Below are 15,876 nucleotides of genomic sequence, written 5' to 3'. Positions count from 1 at the left end.
CCGGACCGCAGCGACAGGGGCTCGGGCGCAGGCGACATGTCTCTCTTCGCCGCCAACCCCTTCGAGCAGGACGTAGGTGAGAGCCTTTTCGGCCCTGGGCTTCTGTTTGTCCCGCAAAAAAGTGGGCGGTGGCGACTGTGGAGACTGGGAAGTAAGCGAGGGAAGGGGCGGTGCCGCTGCCGAAACGTCGGGTGTTTGGGGGGGCCCGTGGCGCACCTCCTGGTGGCCTGAGGCTGGGGTTCCTGAAAAGGGCTGTTCCCTTCGCCGAGCGCAGTAGTGGGAAGAGCCGGATTTCGTTGGAGTCGAACTGCGGAGTTGGCGATAACAAACTTCCTGCTCTTTCCAGAGCTAGCTAATTTAATTTCCCTCTACCCCTTGAAGATGTTGTAGGAGACATCTTGCTGTTTAGGGCTCCCCAAAACGGAGGACTTCAACTTACCCCCGTTGAATAGGGAGAACTTACCTCACATTGCTTATATGTGCATCCAAGTCCTGAATAGTGCAGGTACAGGAGGTGTTTACAATTGTGAAGATGCTATGAGATGTTCTGTCTTAAGGGTATGAAACGGCAAACTTCAGAATCTTACAACATCCAGAATAACACACATTTGTTGGGGCAAAATATTAATTGATCCCTTGCAGTGACTATACGATGAGAAAAAGATGAACGTGACGTAAGACCTTATTGAGTATTAGGATAACCATAAGACACACTGGCTGAGAAAACATTTTTGTAGCAGTAGCTCCATATCTCTGGGTAGATTTTTAGGAGTTAGAATGAAGAAAAGCATGGCTGAAAATTGTGCGCGAGTCACGCAAAATACTGTACATTTGAGCAGTGAGCCACCCGTTTCATAGTTTAAAGTTAATTATGAGGACTAGAAAGTGTCTCATTTTGATACGTTATGTAATCCCAAAACTGTATTCAAAGGAGGTACTTTTTTACGTGTTTACCCTTAGTCTTCAAATATGTATTGACATTATTTCATGCAGCGTTGTTCTTTTTAGATGAACACAAGTGACTGTCATAAATATAGAAAATATGCTGAGGCTCAGTCTGCTTTTGGAACACATTTCTTCTTTTGCTTTAGTTATACTACCTTTGTGAGACCTGTAATTTTGTTGAAACAAAAGGTCTCACTGTGTAGTTTAGGCTAGCTCTGAACTCAATATGTATCCTTGCCTGGCCTTGAACTTGAGGCCATCCTCTTGCCTCAGCCTCCCCATTGCTAGTATTACAAGAATGCACCACCACACCCGATGAAACCTGTATTTTCTCTTACTATCATGAAGGCTTTCATTTAGTTTGAGTGAAATGACCCAGATGAAGCAAGAGTGTAAGACCAGTTACTTTAAAACTTAGTAACTGCGCTCTTTCTTCAAGGTTAAAGTTTTCTGGAAGCCCATTTTTTTCCCGGCTGAAAACTTTTCTAGTAAAAGTAGTCTGAATTGCTCTGCCTATTTTGGTTTTTTTTAATCTTCCCTTCAGTGGCTCCTGAGGTCCTTGCATGGTTTAGTAGATCACAGTGTCCTACCACTGTAATAGAAGAGGTACTGGTAATTGTTCATTGATTTTTTTTTTTTTTAATGGGTAGAGCCATCAACCAGTTTCAAGTTTTTATTAGCTCAGGTATGACTGCAATCATTGTCTAAAAGGTAAGTTAGGGGGCTGGGGATTTAGCTCAGTGGTTCTGCTGCCTGCCTCGCAAGTGCAGGGTCCTGAGTTCGATCCTCTGTACAAAAAAAAAGCCAAAAACAAAAACAAATAAACAAAAGGTAAGTTAGGGGTGAAAGAATGAGTTTATTTGAGGGTGTATAACTTCAAAAATTGGAACAAAATACTAAGGAATCTTAAATGAACAAAAATTATGCATTGTATTTTTATATCTTAAGGCTTCTTTTAATTTAAAATAGGTAAATCAGTCATGATTTGATTTGATTTGACTTCTGTGTTTTAGGGGCTATGAATTGAACCTAGGGCCTTCTGCATGGTAGGCAAGTCCTCTACCACTGAGTCATATTCCTAGTCATTGATTTGTGTTTCTACTGGAATTTTCCTTTATGTTGTCATCTTTTTCACCTATTTTCCTTGACTTAGATTTTTACTTTTCTTCAATCATACCTTTGTTCACTCTTCAGTCAGCAGCATGCATCAAATAGCTACCTTTGTCAGCCATTGTGTTAAGTTCTGGGGACACAAAAATGAATAAATATACTTAGTTCTTGCCCTTCAGAGGCTCACGTAGCTAAAAAAGAAAAGTGCAAGGATCGGAGTTCAATCTCTGGTACCAAAAGAGAAGAAAAAAGAAAAATGTAGTTTTATGTGATAAGTATAGTGTAATACATATAGGAATAGTGAGATGCTTTACATTCTCCCACTATTTATTTACTTTTTTTTTTTTTTTTGGTTTTTTGAGACAGGGTCTCACTATGTAGTTGAGACTGACCTGGAACTCACTATGTAGCCCAGGCTGGTCTCGAACTCAGCGATTCTCCTGCCTCAGCCTCTTGAGTGCTGGAATTACAGGCCTGTGTCACCAGGCGGCTGGTTTTGTTTTGTTTTTTTTTTTTTTCAGACCAGGTTTCACTATAGTTTAGGCTGTCCTTGAATTTTCTATCTAGCCCAGGCTGATTTTGAACTCCCAGTGATCCTCCTGGCTCAGCCTTGGTGCTGAGATTACGGGTATACACCACCACACTCAGCCATCCTCCCTTTTACTTAAAACAGTCTTCTTCCTGAAGAGATGAGAAGCACTTTAAGGTAGGAGCTTTCTCATAGTGGTTAACACTATCCTCTCCTCACTATCAGGAAGTAGTTACTTCTTACTGTGCGTATATGATATGGTTATCCACCAAGGAGTTTCCAAGAGGAAGGTAAAACATGACAGAGTCACAATGGGAAGCTTTAGGGCTTAGTATTAAAAGGGAAGGTGTTATTTCTTTATATTCTATACCAATTTTTCCAGTTAAACTACATTTGTTCCCAAGTCAGATCTTGTCTCTTCTCCCCTAACTCCAGTTCATGTTTATGTTTTTCTTGCTTATTCACCAGGTAAAAATTTTTTTGCCTGCTGTATACTGCTGATTGCTAAGTGTTTGCTGTTTTCATCAATTTTAGCATGTGTGTCTTTAAAGCTGATTTTGAATTTGGTACCACTGTAAAATTCTTTTGATGTAGCAGTTTCAAGTGTGAACTTTTACCTTGAGAGGGTATTTCCTCCAACTGAAATTTTTTAAATTCTTTTTTTTTTTTTGGTACTGGGGATGGAATTTAGGACCTTGTGCTCGTGAGACAGGTGAGACAGGCAGCAGCATTACTGAGCTAAATCCCCAGTCCTCCAAGTGAAATTTGATTATGTGTATTGTTTCATGTTTGACTTTTGTTGTGTTAGTAGAACTTGACAGATTGCTTGGGGCTTTCAGTAATGCAATCTTTTTCTCCAGTGAAATTTTATAAGAAATCCCAATATAAAAGCAGATAGTGACAGTATTCCAATGATAGCAATTTATTGTATATATTCAAATTTATGAAATTTACTTAAGGCAATCCTTGAACATACTGTATTATAACCTTTGTAAAAAGTTAAAAATAAAAATTTTGGTTACAGATGAAAATGGTAGCCTCAACAGGCAGCTTTTCCTATACCTTATTTTACTTGCATAGGACCAAAAAATTCCAATATTTTCAGAAATTACAACTTTTAATCAATATATTTTGAGGTCTTTTTAAACTATGAAATATTTTTAGCATAAAGTATAACAAACTCCATTTTTATCGCTTGACTATTATTTTTTTAGAAGAGCCTAGTTCATGTACAGTTGAAATATTTTAGTATTTTCAGTAGCTGTGTTATTCTATTTTTCCCTTGTCAGAGTTACTCTACCAGTAGTTAGAAATTCTATTTTGTAAATATGTATATTACACATATACGGCTATACTATGTTTTGCATGTTTTTGGACTTCATAAAAATAATGTAATTTTTTTGTTCTATAACTTTTTTGTCATTCAACATTTTTCATGTTATTCAGTTATGTTCTAGCTGTATTTCATTAATTTAATAGCTTTGTGATATTCTATTGTAGGAACACACCACATTATCTATCCAGTTACCTATTGTTGGACCTAAAATTGTTTCCAATTTACTGATATTACAACAACACTGTATTGAAAATTCTTTGTGTTTTCTTGTGTTCATGAGAGGGATACTCTAGGGATTATAGGGAATTCTTCAAAAGTGTAGTTCATGCAGAGTTGAAAAATTGCTCTTTCAATTGTTTGTTGTTGTTTCACTTCTACTCACAGTGTAAGGGAAGTTCCTATAGTTCCTGTAGCTGGATATTGTCAGAATTTTAAATTTATGCCCATTTAATGGCTGTGCAATAATATATTGCTTTCTTTAATTTTGTTTTTATTGCTAGTGAAGTTTAGGATCTTTATGTTTCTAGGTCGTTCCATTTTTTCTATACATTGCTTTTCATTACTTTTGTATATTATACTGTTGGATTACTTTTTCTTTTTAATTTTTAGCGTTCCATGTATTGTACTACTTTTCCATTGACAATGTGAGTTGCAAAATTGTGTTCTAGCTTGTTGCTTTCTTGTGTTTCTGGTATATTTTATTGGAAAAATATGTTTTGTGGGGCACAGTGTACATGTGTGTAATTCCAGCTGCTTGGGAGGCTGAAGCAGGTGTATCACAAGTTTGAGACCAGTGTAGGTACTTCTTGAGACCCTATTTCAAAGAAATTAAAAAAGGCCTAAGGAAAAAGAAAGTAGGTTACTGTTTTTTTTGTGTGTGTGTGTGTTTTGTTTTTTATGTACCACAGATCAAACTTAGATCTGTGCTTGCGAGGTAGATGGTGTCACTGAGCTAAATCCCTAGCCCACTAGGTTAGTTTTAATTTGGTGATATTTGTCATTCCTCTTTGATTTTATTTTTCTTATGTAAGAGATAGCCATTTTTACTTCAGAGCTAAAAGGATCATATACTGTTTTCATTTGAAAGTTTTACTAAAATTTTGTTTTTCACATTTAGGTTTTTAACCTACGAAGACTGAATCTGCAGGCTTTATGTCTGTGCTTGCTTTCCTACACTATTCTCTTTATCCCTGCACCAACACCATTTTTGTCGTCCTTTATAAATAGTAGTGCAAATCCATATCTCATTTTTCTCCTGTTTGATTGTCTCACCTATTTTGGGGTCTGTTCTTCCGTATGAATTTTATGACAGATTGGTTAAAATCATTATAAAAGGAGATTTCTTTTAGGCTCTTAGGATTTAAGATAAAAGATACTGTAATTTTATTTTTGTTTCACATAAGTTGATGTTAATTAAATTATACATTTTAATTCCTTGATAGTAACATTTAATTCTAAGCTCATGTATTACAGTTTCAAAATAAGACAGGATTAAGAAAATAATATTCTAGAAGTAAACATACATTGTGATACTACAGCAGTATTGTTAGGCAGATATGACCTGTTTTCTGTTTAAATAAAACTCAGAGATGTCCTTTATAGTATTAAGGGTAAACCTTGTGCTAAGTAGCCAGTTCTAGGCCAGCCTGTAGTGAGATCCTGTCTCAAAGAAAGAAAAAAGTGTAGACTTTGTTTAGTATGTAGAATGGAATATCAAACATTGAGTAATTGACAATTGATAATTCTGACCATCTAAACAAACATAAAAATAAAACTTAAGAATATTTTCTTTTTCCCTCCCTCCCTAAGCCTCCCCCTCTCCTCTCCTCTTTTTTTTTCTTTTCTTTTAATTGAAGTCTCTGCACTGAGCTACATCCCCAGCCCTTTTTCAAAATGTTTTGAGAAAAGGTCTTGCAAATTACCTAAGCGGAGGTTTGAACTTGGAATCCTCCTGCCTCCACCCTAAGTGCTAGAATTACAGGTATGACCTCCTACACCTGGCTTACATCATTTCCTGTTATTTTTCCCTCCTCCTTGATTGCCTTTTTCTTTTCTTTCTTTTTTTGTGCAGGTGAGACAAGCACTGTGCTAGTAAGCCATATCTGTTACCTTCTGTCTCTAAATATGACCTTTTCAGTTCTTTCTGTAGCTTGATTCATCATCCTTTCTGCCCCCATAAAGAAGTGGAGTCTCTGTTGCCCAGACTGGCCTCAAAATCCTGGACTGAAGTCATGGGCAGGCCTGATTTTTTTACACTTTTAAGTTACAAAGTTTTTCTTTGTATCTTACAGTAGTCTTCCTATTATCAAAATATCAGCCAATTAGCAGCTTTTTTCAAGCCCCACCCCTGCTGAGGATATTGTTTCTAGAAACCTGAGACATTTGGTTTTGCCTGTTCTTTTCCCCCATCCTTCCTTTCTTCTCTAGGACTAAGTTTTACATTGACTTATTAGTATCTTCAGCTGTTCTAAGTGTAATAAACATTGTGCCCATCTTTTAGGTGTAATAAATATCACTCCTGTCTTTGAACTGAAAGGGACTTTTTGTTATTTGGAGAAGCTTCTTTTGCTTTCATGTGTCATAAATTATCTGAACACTATTGTCTAAAAACTGTTCAAGGAAATATGGCAGGTACAATAGTTTAGTTTTCCTTATAATACTAAGTACTTGAAATGTACTTTGGGGAAGCTGAAGAGAAGAACTTAAAAACAAAAAACCAAAACTTTATTGCCTTAATAGGCCCTGTTATGTTGCCTGGAGATGAATAAATGTGTTTCATATAGGAATTAAAAGTGGGACAGGTATTAGGGAATGAACCATTGCCCCCTAAAAGTTACTGACATTCTGAAGTAGCCACCTACTTATTTTTAGTTCATATTACTTCAGCTTCTTGTCAAAAATTTGTAGTGCATGATGGTGTGATGTTAATATTCAAGTATTTATTTCATTATATTTTTAGTATAATTTATCTAATGAATATTGATGTTGATCATCTTTAAATACATTTACTAAATGGATACCTTCTTTTTCAAAGTATATTTAAGTCTTTTGTTCATTTTTCTTTTCACTTAGCTTTTGCCACTTTTCTAAGCCTGCCAGCCATTTTAAATTAATTTTAAAATTGAGAGTCTGGATTCAGATTTGAGTCAGGTGAACTATCCAAAGCCCATACACTAAGAAGTAATATTCAAAGCTGGATGTAAAGAAGTCAGGTCTTCAGTGTTTAATTAGTGAATGGCATACTACTTTTGAAGCCTGAAGACACACTCCACTGTGTGCATAATGATGTTCTTCTGTGGGGGTCAATAAGTCACTTGCTAGCCTCTCTGCTTTGGATCCTCCATCTGTGACTCTTTGGTGTGGTAGTGGCTACTCTGGAGTCTCATTGTTTTTCTTTTCTCCAGCCTAGTGTCTTGCACAAGATGCTTCCTTGACAGGTCTATCACAGTAGAAATTATGCTGACTAACATTTATGCTTCAGCCCTGTTCCGTGATGTGAGGGTGCACTGGGAATGAGCATACTTGTTTTGTGGAACTGGGAGGGGGCTTGGATCTCACCTAATAGGATTAGAGAGGGCATTTTGGCACAGTTAGGAAGCAAGTGAATTTGCAGGAATATAAAGTCTACCTTAGATCTCTTTTTCTGACTTTTAAATAGTGGTTTAAGTAAATTCATTTTGATGTCTTCCCCCTATTTACTTCTGTCTGCCCCATGTGCCCTATTCTTCCAACACTTCATAGTCCCCACAAAAAGTTTTGGCTGTAAAGAAGTGAAAAAGAGTGGCAATCATATTCTATATCTTCCACAACAAGATGTTCTTAAATATATTGTGTTAATATATTACATAGTAAATGAAGTTAATTTTGGCATTTTGCCTGATCATTTGCTTGTAACAACTAGCAAATTCCAAGTTTTGCTTGGAATGGTCCTGTTTAGCATGTTTAAGTCATTTGTACATAGGGAAACTGAACACTAGCTTGTTGAGAAGCATTAATCTAGCAAGTTGGCACAAAAATTGCACTTGAAGCATTTAAATGTAGTGGTTTAAACTTTAGTGTATACACTGATCCAGACTGTCCAGATTGAAATATGTTTTACTTCTAATTGTATAAACTTTTGCTTGTTGTTTTTCTGTGTACCTGTTTCTTCATCTATGAAATGGGATCCTTACTTCATTTGGTGAGGAATAAAATGGTTTAGCATAAGCAAAATGTCAAGAATTTATTACTTAATTCCTATTAATATTCAGTACTGAGAGGCCTATCTAGGCTTTCGTTTTTGAAATTATGCAGGGTGGTATGTATATATGTATGTATGTATGTATGTATGTATATATGTTTTATGAGACAGGGTCTCACTGTCTGGAACTTGCCTTGATCCTCCTGCCTCGGCCTCCTGAGTGGATTACAGGTTCACACACCGTGCCAGGCTCTGCACAGTATATTTTAATTTTCATTGCTGCTTTTGCCAAAAGTAAACTAAAGAATTGCATCAACAAAAGTTTACTTAGGCAAATGACCACATTAAATGGGGGGAAGATTAAATGAGAAAGTATATATTAAACCCAAGTACCATAGAATGTACCACGTGTCATTAGAGGCGGAGAAAGAGGTGAAATATTTATAATCTCTAAGATTGCGGTAATGGACATTCACTATTTCAATATAGATTTAACTATATAAGAATTGTTTAGAAACTTAATAGATAAATAATTTTAATAGTTAAAAGTGTATGATTTATTCAGGAAAAATCAAATCTCTTACATTTTCAAATAATTAGTTTATAATGAATTGGTGCAAAGAAAGGACAGGATCTATTTTTAGTAAAAGCCATTACCTGTGGTTCTGTGTCAAATTACAAAATGATTTCTATTCATTTACTTGCTTTCCATTTTGTAGGGTTTTTTTGGTGTATGTATGGAAAAAATTTTTTTGGCATTTTTCTCTGCTATTTTACTATAATTTTAAAATATAAAATAGTTTTTGCGTTTTACTACATATAAGGCATGGTTTTTTCCTGTGAAATGGCTATGGTTTGAATGTGCTCCCTAATTCAGGTGTTGTACCAGTGCTGGGAGGTGGGGCTGTGGGATGTATCACAGTCACATGGGCTTTGCCTCCATGAGTAGATTAACGCTGCTATAAAGAGAGTTTATGAGAATAGGTTTGTTCTTTTGCCCTTCACCTTTTGCCTCATAAAAATGCAGCAAGAAGGCACTTGCCAGAGGCTGAAGCCTCAGTCTTGGAATTTCCAGCCTCTAGAAGTACGAGAAGTAAATTTCTATTCCTACATTACTGGGTCTCAGGTATGGAACTATAAAATGGATGAAGACAAGGGCTGGGGATTTAGCTCAGTGACATTGTGCCAGCCTTGCAAGGGCAAGGTCCTGACTTTGATCCCTGGAACAACAACAAAAAACGACCAAGACAAAGATCTAAGCATTACTTTAGCCACGTTCAAAGATACTGTACTGGTATGTAGAATTAAGTTAATCATAATGAATTTTTATGTTTCCCTCTTACACTCTTTTATCTGTATGCCCATGTGATTAGGTTTGAGATATTTTGGTGTTTTGTTTGTGACACTGTCTCACTATGTAGCCCAGGCTGACCTTGAACTCATTATAATCCTACCTCAGCCTCCAGAATGCTGGGATTACAGACAGATGGGCCACCATGCCCATCTGTGATTGGGTTTTATGTTTCTATAAAAATACATTGTGGGGCCAGGGATTTAGCTCAGTGGTTCCAGCACCTGCTTTGTAAGCACAAAGACCCAAGTTTGTTCCCAGGTACCAAAAACAAAACAAAACAAAACAAAAAACCATTGCATTGTGTTTAGAGAATATGCTGTGTATCTTATTCTGGATGACATTGAATTTTAATAGTTCCATAAAGATTTAAAGAAAGCTTTAAAGTCTTTTAATGTACTCATTGTACACAGTTCCTAGGAACACGAATTTAATTACATTACTTTGGTTCAGTGACACCAGTACCCCAAGGATAAGCTCTCCAAAACACTAGTCACAGAGTTTAGCAGAATCTGCCTGAATTTTTAACTACTGAACTATGAGTTGATAGTTGGTGGTTTTTAAACTGTTAATTTCACAGTAGTTTGTTCCATAGCATGTTTAAAAATCTAATATAGAGATTCTGCTTATTTTTCAATCTTTTTTATTTTGTTTTGGTACCGGGGATCGAACTCAGGACCTTGCGCTTGCAAGGCAGACAGCAGAACCACTGGGCTAATTCCCCAGCCCCATTTTTCAAGCTTTTTGAAATTTCTCAAATGTTTTGATATTCCCTAACCCTGTTTCTACATTTTAAAATCTGTTATGTTCATATATTGTACTTTTTAGTTCATATATTGTACAGTTTAGGAGTTGCATTTTTATAGTTTCGGTTTCTTTTTCTTTTTGTTTGTTTGTTTTTGGCACCAGGTCCTTGAGTTTGCAAGGCAGGCAGTGGAATCACTGAGCTAAATCCCTAGCCTATGTTTTCTATTTCTGTGCTCAGCACTTAACATCTCACTTATGACCATCTTTTGCTTTAGGTTATTGAAAATATATGTAATAATCAATCACTTCATAGTTTTGGTTTTTTTGTTTTGTTTTGTTTTGCTAATTCTATTTAGGCTCTGCTAACATCTGTTTATTCACTACTATTTTGATTATGGAGCACTCATTGCATATGTAGTAATTTTTTAATATTATGCTGGATATGTATGGATTATTCTTTTTGTTGTTGTTGTTTTTTGAGACAGGGTCTCACTATGTAGTCGAGACTGACCTGAACTCACTATGTAGCCCAGGCTGGTCTCAAACTCACAGTGATCCTCCTGCCTCAGCCTCCCAAGTGCTGGGATTATAGGCGTGCACCACCATGCCCTGTGGATTATTCTTTGTTGGAATCTGGATTAAATTGTCTTCCAGTGTGGGGCACTGAGGTTCATTCTGTCAGTAGCTAGATTATTGGAGGATCTTTTAGGTTTTGTCAGGCTTGGTTTTATTCTTTGTGAGGCCTATTTCAGTTTTGAACTTTGAATTTTAAATTCTAGAGGGCTTTTACTTCTAAGAGGTGGGCTTTTGGGGGTTTCAACTGAATGAATGAAGTGTTTGCTTTTGGTTAATCTGCTCACTCTGTTCTAACAAAGTTGATACATTGGGTGACTTACAGAGTTGTGATTTATTGTCTTTTTTTTTTTTTTGGTGATTGAAAGGTCAAGATCAAGGGACCTGTGAGGTTAGTGTGTGGTGAGGTTAGGTTGGAGACAGCTTTTTTTTTTTTTTTAATGGGTTGTCCAGTGGCCTTTCCTCTGTAGTATGTGCATGTGAAGAATGAGAGCATTAGCTCTCCAGTGCCTCTTCTTAAAAAGACACTAATCCACCCCCCCAAAAAGGCAAACACAAAGAGTATAAAACTAGAAAAAAAAAAGAAGACACTTAATCCCCTGAGATCAGACCTCATTTAACCTCTTTAGTGGCTCCATCTCCAAATTTAACCACACTGGATGGGGTTAGGGCTTCAACATATGTACTGTTCACCCTATCACCCTGGCACTGGGAATTGAACCCAGGGCCTCATGCCTGCTAGGCAAGTGTTTTACCACTGAGCTACATCCACAGGCACCTCCTCTGTTTTGTTTTTTCAATTTTGAGACAGGCTTTTGCTGAGTTGCCCAGGCTGGCCTTGAACTTGCAGTTTTCCTAGCTCAGCCTCCCCAGGTACCTGGGATTACCACCATACCTGGCTTCAACATACAAATTTTCAGAGGGATACACACGTTTAAGTCCTTAACAGGTAGGATAGCTCCCAGCACTGCCATGACCTTTCAACCACATATAGTATAGTAGAGCACCTCTTCTAGACACTGTGTGGGTGTAGCTTGACCAAGCACCTATGGTGAATCCCTGTGTTTATAAATCTGGTCTCTGACACCCAGCTGTTCTATTTAAACTACTGTCTATTGTGTTGGGATAGGGAAGTATTTCTATGCAGAAAGCTGGGGTCATCATGAGAATCTGTATTTCTCTTCCTTCAAAGGCAACTGCTGCCTGTTATTCATTTCCCGGAAACAATTACTTTATCTATCTTAACTTGTTTTATAGTTGTTTTTGGTAGGATAACAAGTCTCCTATCAGACATTTTGTCACATTTGGAAACAAAGCAGTCATGAGTTGTCATTTCCAAACACAGTAGGAGGAGCTTTAACAGTTTCTTGCAAGCATTCTTGTTTTATATAGTTAAAATTTTTATACCAATAGAGCTTATTTTATTAGAAGTTTTATGGGTAGATGAGTTCTTTTTAGAGCTGTATTTTGAACCTAATAGACTGTGTGGAGGGGGAGTCTTTTTGTTCCTTGTAGGCATTGATAGAATGGTTCTTATGGTATTGTTAGACTCTTTCTAAAATACCTCACTGTGTATTTGAGGCTCCCTATATACAGTAATCAAAGCCTGGTGATGAAATGTTATGACTTACACCCACCAAACCCTGGCAATTTAACATTTAGGCCCCAGGTGGGCTCTTTTAAGTCTCTCCATCTCTATGTATTTTACAGAAGATAACATAAGATATGGCTCCAACACTGGGCAAAGTGACATACTATAAAAGAATGGTTTCTTAATTATAATATTTAAAATTTTCCATGAGTTTAAAATACTCCTAAGTACATAATTTAACTGTTATTTAGTTCACTTTAAAAATGAAGTCCTTTTTGGCAGGCCATTATAATGTCTTCAGATTTTATACTTTTTTAAAAAGAATAATTGTGAATCCTATATTTGTAGAGGGTAAACTTGGCTTGATACAGTATTCAAATCAGAATTTTTCCATATTCTTTGAAAAATCAAAGTAAATCAAGTAAACAATGTGTTCTTTTGTGTATTTTTTGAAATTGTTGGAAGGCTTTTGGGAGTATCAAAATAGGCTTATTTGATTATATCATATAGACAATAGAAAAAATCATAAAAAATTGAGTTCTAGCAGAACTACATGAGCTATTAGGTGATCCAAGATCTGATTTAATTGATTGAATGTTTGTATTTGTACTCATACCCGTGGGTATACACAAAATTTGGTAATTGATGTTGCTAGCTTTTCAGATTTAAGAGGAAAGAGTAGATTCCTATGACAGCGTGGAACGTCAGCTTGATTAGTGTTGTGACCCACCTGCCCAGGGGATTGGTGGAGCACAGTTCTGGGTATGCCTGGGTGGGTCAGAGAGAAGAGACTGGGGTCTATGTCTGGTTCCTCATCCCTTCCTCTCTGGTACTGTTCTCTTGCTCTGCTGCCGTAAACTAATTATCTTTGCTCTGCTATTGTGTTGTGGTTTAGATCTAAAATGCCTCCTGTGTGTGGAAGGTGATTGGCTTATGGGGTGATATAGCTAGCATGCACTTGGTAAGTAGGAGGAGACATATCACTGGGGTCTTGGCCTGAAAGGTTGAATCTTTCTCCCTAACTCTTCTCTCTGCTTTCTGTCCACTATGCCATAAGCATCTCTGCTATGCCTCTTTGCCATTCTGTTTCTTTGGAACCAGCTGACCCTGGAATGAGCCAAAATAAATCTCTCCTCCTTTAAGTTGTTCCAGCAAGAAGAACGTGACCAAGACAAATTTTGGTATCAGGAGTAAGGTTGTTGCTATGACTACTTCATTATGTGGTTCAGAAGCCTTGGAACTGACTCCCAGGATGACTTTGGAAAGATTTGGCCATGTCAGATGAAAAAGCGCTAGAAAGCTGTAAACCAAGCTTCATGGGAGATTCTGGTCAGAGCTCTGAAGACCAGAATGTTGATAGAAATGTGTACAGTAAAGATCATGTTCAGGAGTTTCAGGTGGTGACAAGCATACCATTGGCAGTTGGACTCCAGGTCATGTGTGTGCTCTGGTAGAAGATGTGTGTATATTTTGTTTAGGTCCTAAGACTGTGAGACTGAGATTAAGGGCAGTAGACTAAAGATGGGTATAGATACATATTCCTATAATCCCAGCACTCAGGAGGCTGAGTCAGAATGATGTTTGAGCCCAGCCTGTGATACATAATGAGTTCAAGTCCAGCCTGAACTACATAGTGACCCTGTCTAAAAAAAATAAAAAGATAAAGGATAGTGTACTAATTAATCTAGCATAGGAAATTTGGAAATTTCAAGTCAGCCTGACATTCAGAGTATAGTATAGTTACTGCTTGCTATTTTTAGCAAGATCTGTAAGAGACAGAAACAAGAAGCCCAAAGAGTTCATTTTTTCCACAGTCCCACCAGCATGTATGGGTATATTAGTTGATTTCTTGGTAGCAGCCATTCTTTCTGGAATGCAATGCCGTCTCAGCATTGTTTTAATTTGCATCTCTTGAATGACCAGTGATGTTGAACATTTTTTCATATATTTATTTGCTATTTCTACTTCACCTGAGAAATGTCAGTTCATTTCAGATCCTGTTTTTGGATTGAGTCTTTTAACTTGGGAGACCTGTTTTTTTTAAAGTTCTTTTTATATTCTAGATATCTTTTGTCTGAGTAACAGCTGGAAAATTTTTTTCCCACATTGTGGGTTGTCTCGGTTTATTTGCTGTGCGAAAGGTATTTAATAAGGTGAGATCCTGGTTGTTGATTCTTTGTGATATTTCCTGTGGGATTGGGGTTTTGCTCATAAAGTGTACACCAATGTCTTCAAAAATTCTCTATCTTCCAGCAGATTTAATGTTTCTGTTTTAATATTTAGATTTTTGATCCATTTTTATTTTAGTGCATGGTGAAAGATATGGGTCTAGTTTTAAACTTTGACATGTGGAAAGCCAATTTTTCCAGCACCACTTATTAAAAAGGCTCTCTTTCTTCCAATGAAGGTATTTGGCTCCTTTGTCAACAATTCAAAGATAAGGTTGCTGAGTGTGTTTGGAGTTATTTCTGCATCTTCTACTCTGTTCCATTGATTCTCAGGTCTGTCCCCCCCCCCTTGCTGGTACCATGCTGTTTTTATCACAATAGCTTTGTAGTATAATTTTAAGTCAGCGATTGTGGTGCCCCCTTCCCTTGTCTTTGTTGTCCAGAATTGCTATTTGGCTATTGGCTATTCCAGGTCTCTTCTGGTTCCAAATGAATTTTAGGAGTGTTTTCTCTACTTCTGTGAGATACACTATTGATTTTTTTTCTTTTTTTTTTGTATTTGGGATTGAGCTTGGGACCTTGTGCTTGTGATAAAGGTTGCAGAACCACTGAGCTAAATCCCTGGCCTATTGTTATTTCGATCCAGATTGCATTAAATCTGTTTAACCATTTTGGAAGTATGGCTATTTTTGCTCTATTGGTTCTTCCTACCCAAGAACAAGGAATATCTTACCATTTCTGATATTCTCTGATTTCCTTTTTCAGAGTACTGTAGTTTTCTATGTAAGTCTTTTGCTTCCTTCATTAGATTGACTCCTAGGTATTTTTTTTTTCTTTTTTGGGGGGGATACTATTGTGAAAGGTGTTTCCCCAATTTCTCTCAATGAGTTTTGTTATTTATGTACAGGAATACTATTGATTTTTGAGTATTGACTTTGTATTCAGCTGCACTAATGAATTTGGTTATTAAATCTAGAAGTTTTTTGGTGGAGTTTTTGGGGTCTTCTAGGTAGAGTATCATGTCATCCACAAATAATGATAATTTAACTTCTTCCTTTCCCATCCTTATTCCTTTTATTTCTTTCTCTTGTCTAATTGCTCTGGCTAATATTTCCAGAACTTTATTGATAAGAGTGGTAATAATGGACATCCTTGTCTTGTTCCTGATTTTAGTGTGAAAGCTTTCAGTTTTTGTCCATTTAGTGTGATGTTGGCTGTTAATTTGTCATAGATGGCTTTTATCAGATTGAGATAGAGACCATCTATTCCAATTTTCTGTAGGGTTTTTATCACAAATGGTGTTGGACTTTGTCAAATGCTTTTTCTGCATCTATTGAGATGATTAT

General features: G+C 36.8%; 1 protein-coding gene across 3 annotated transcripts in view; it reads left to right on the top strand.

Moving 5' to 3' along the window:
* Positions 1-6: 6 nt before the first annotated feature.
* Stam2 (signal transducing adaptor molecule 2) overlaps positions 7-15,876 on the top strand; it is a 54,028-nt gene continuing 38,158 nt past the window's right edge. For 2 of the 3 annotated variants that reach the window (XM_010641404.2, XM_010641403.2), the window contains exon 1: positions 7-76. In XM_010641404.2, the coding sequence (XP_010639706.1) occupies positions 37-76 (40 nt within the window). In that variant the 5' untranslated portion in view covers positions 7-36. The remainder of the gene's footprint in view (positions 77-15,876) is intronic. The other variant, XM_019210196.2, reaches the window with a different exon arrangement.

Source organism: Fukomys damarensis, unplaced genomic scaffold, assembly GCF_012274545.1.
Source record: "Fukomys damarensis isolate Sample0158 unplaced genomic scaffold, DMR_v1.0_HiC HiC_scaffold_29, whole genome shotgun sequence".
NCBI lineage: Eukaryota > Metazoa > Chordata > Mammalia > Rodentia > Bathyergidae > Fukomys > Fukomys damarensis.
This window is presented reverse-complemented; position numbering and strand designations above follow the sequence as displayed.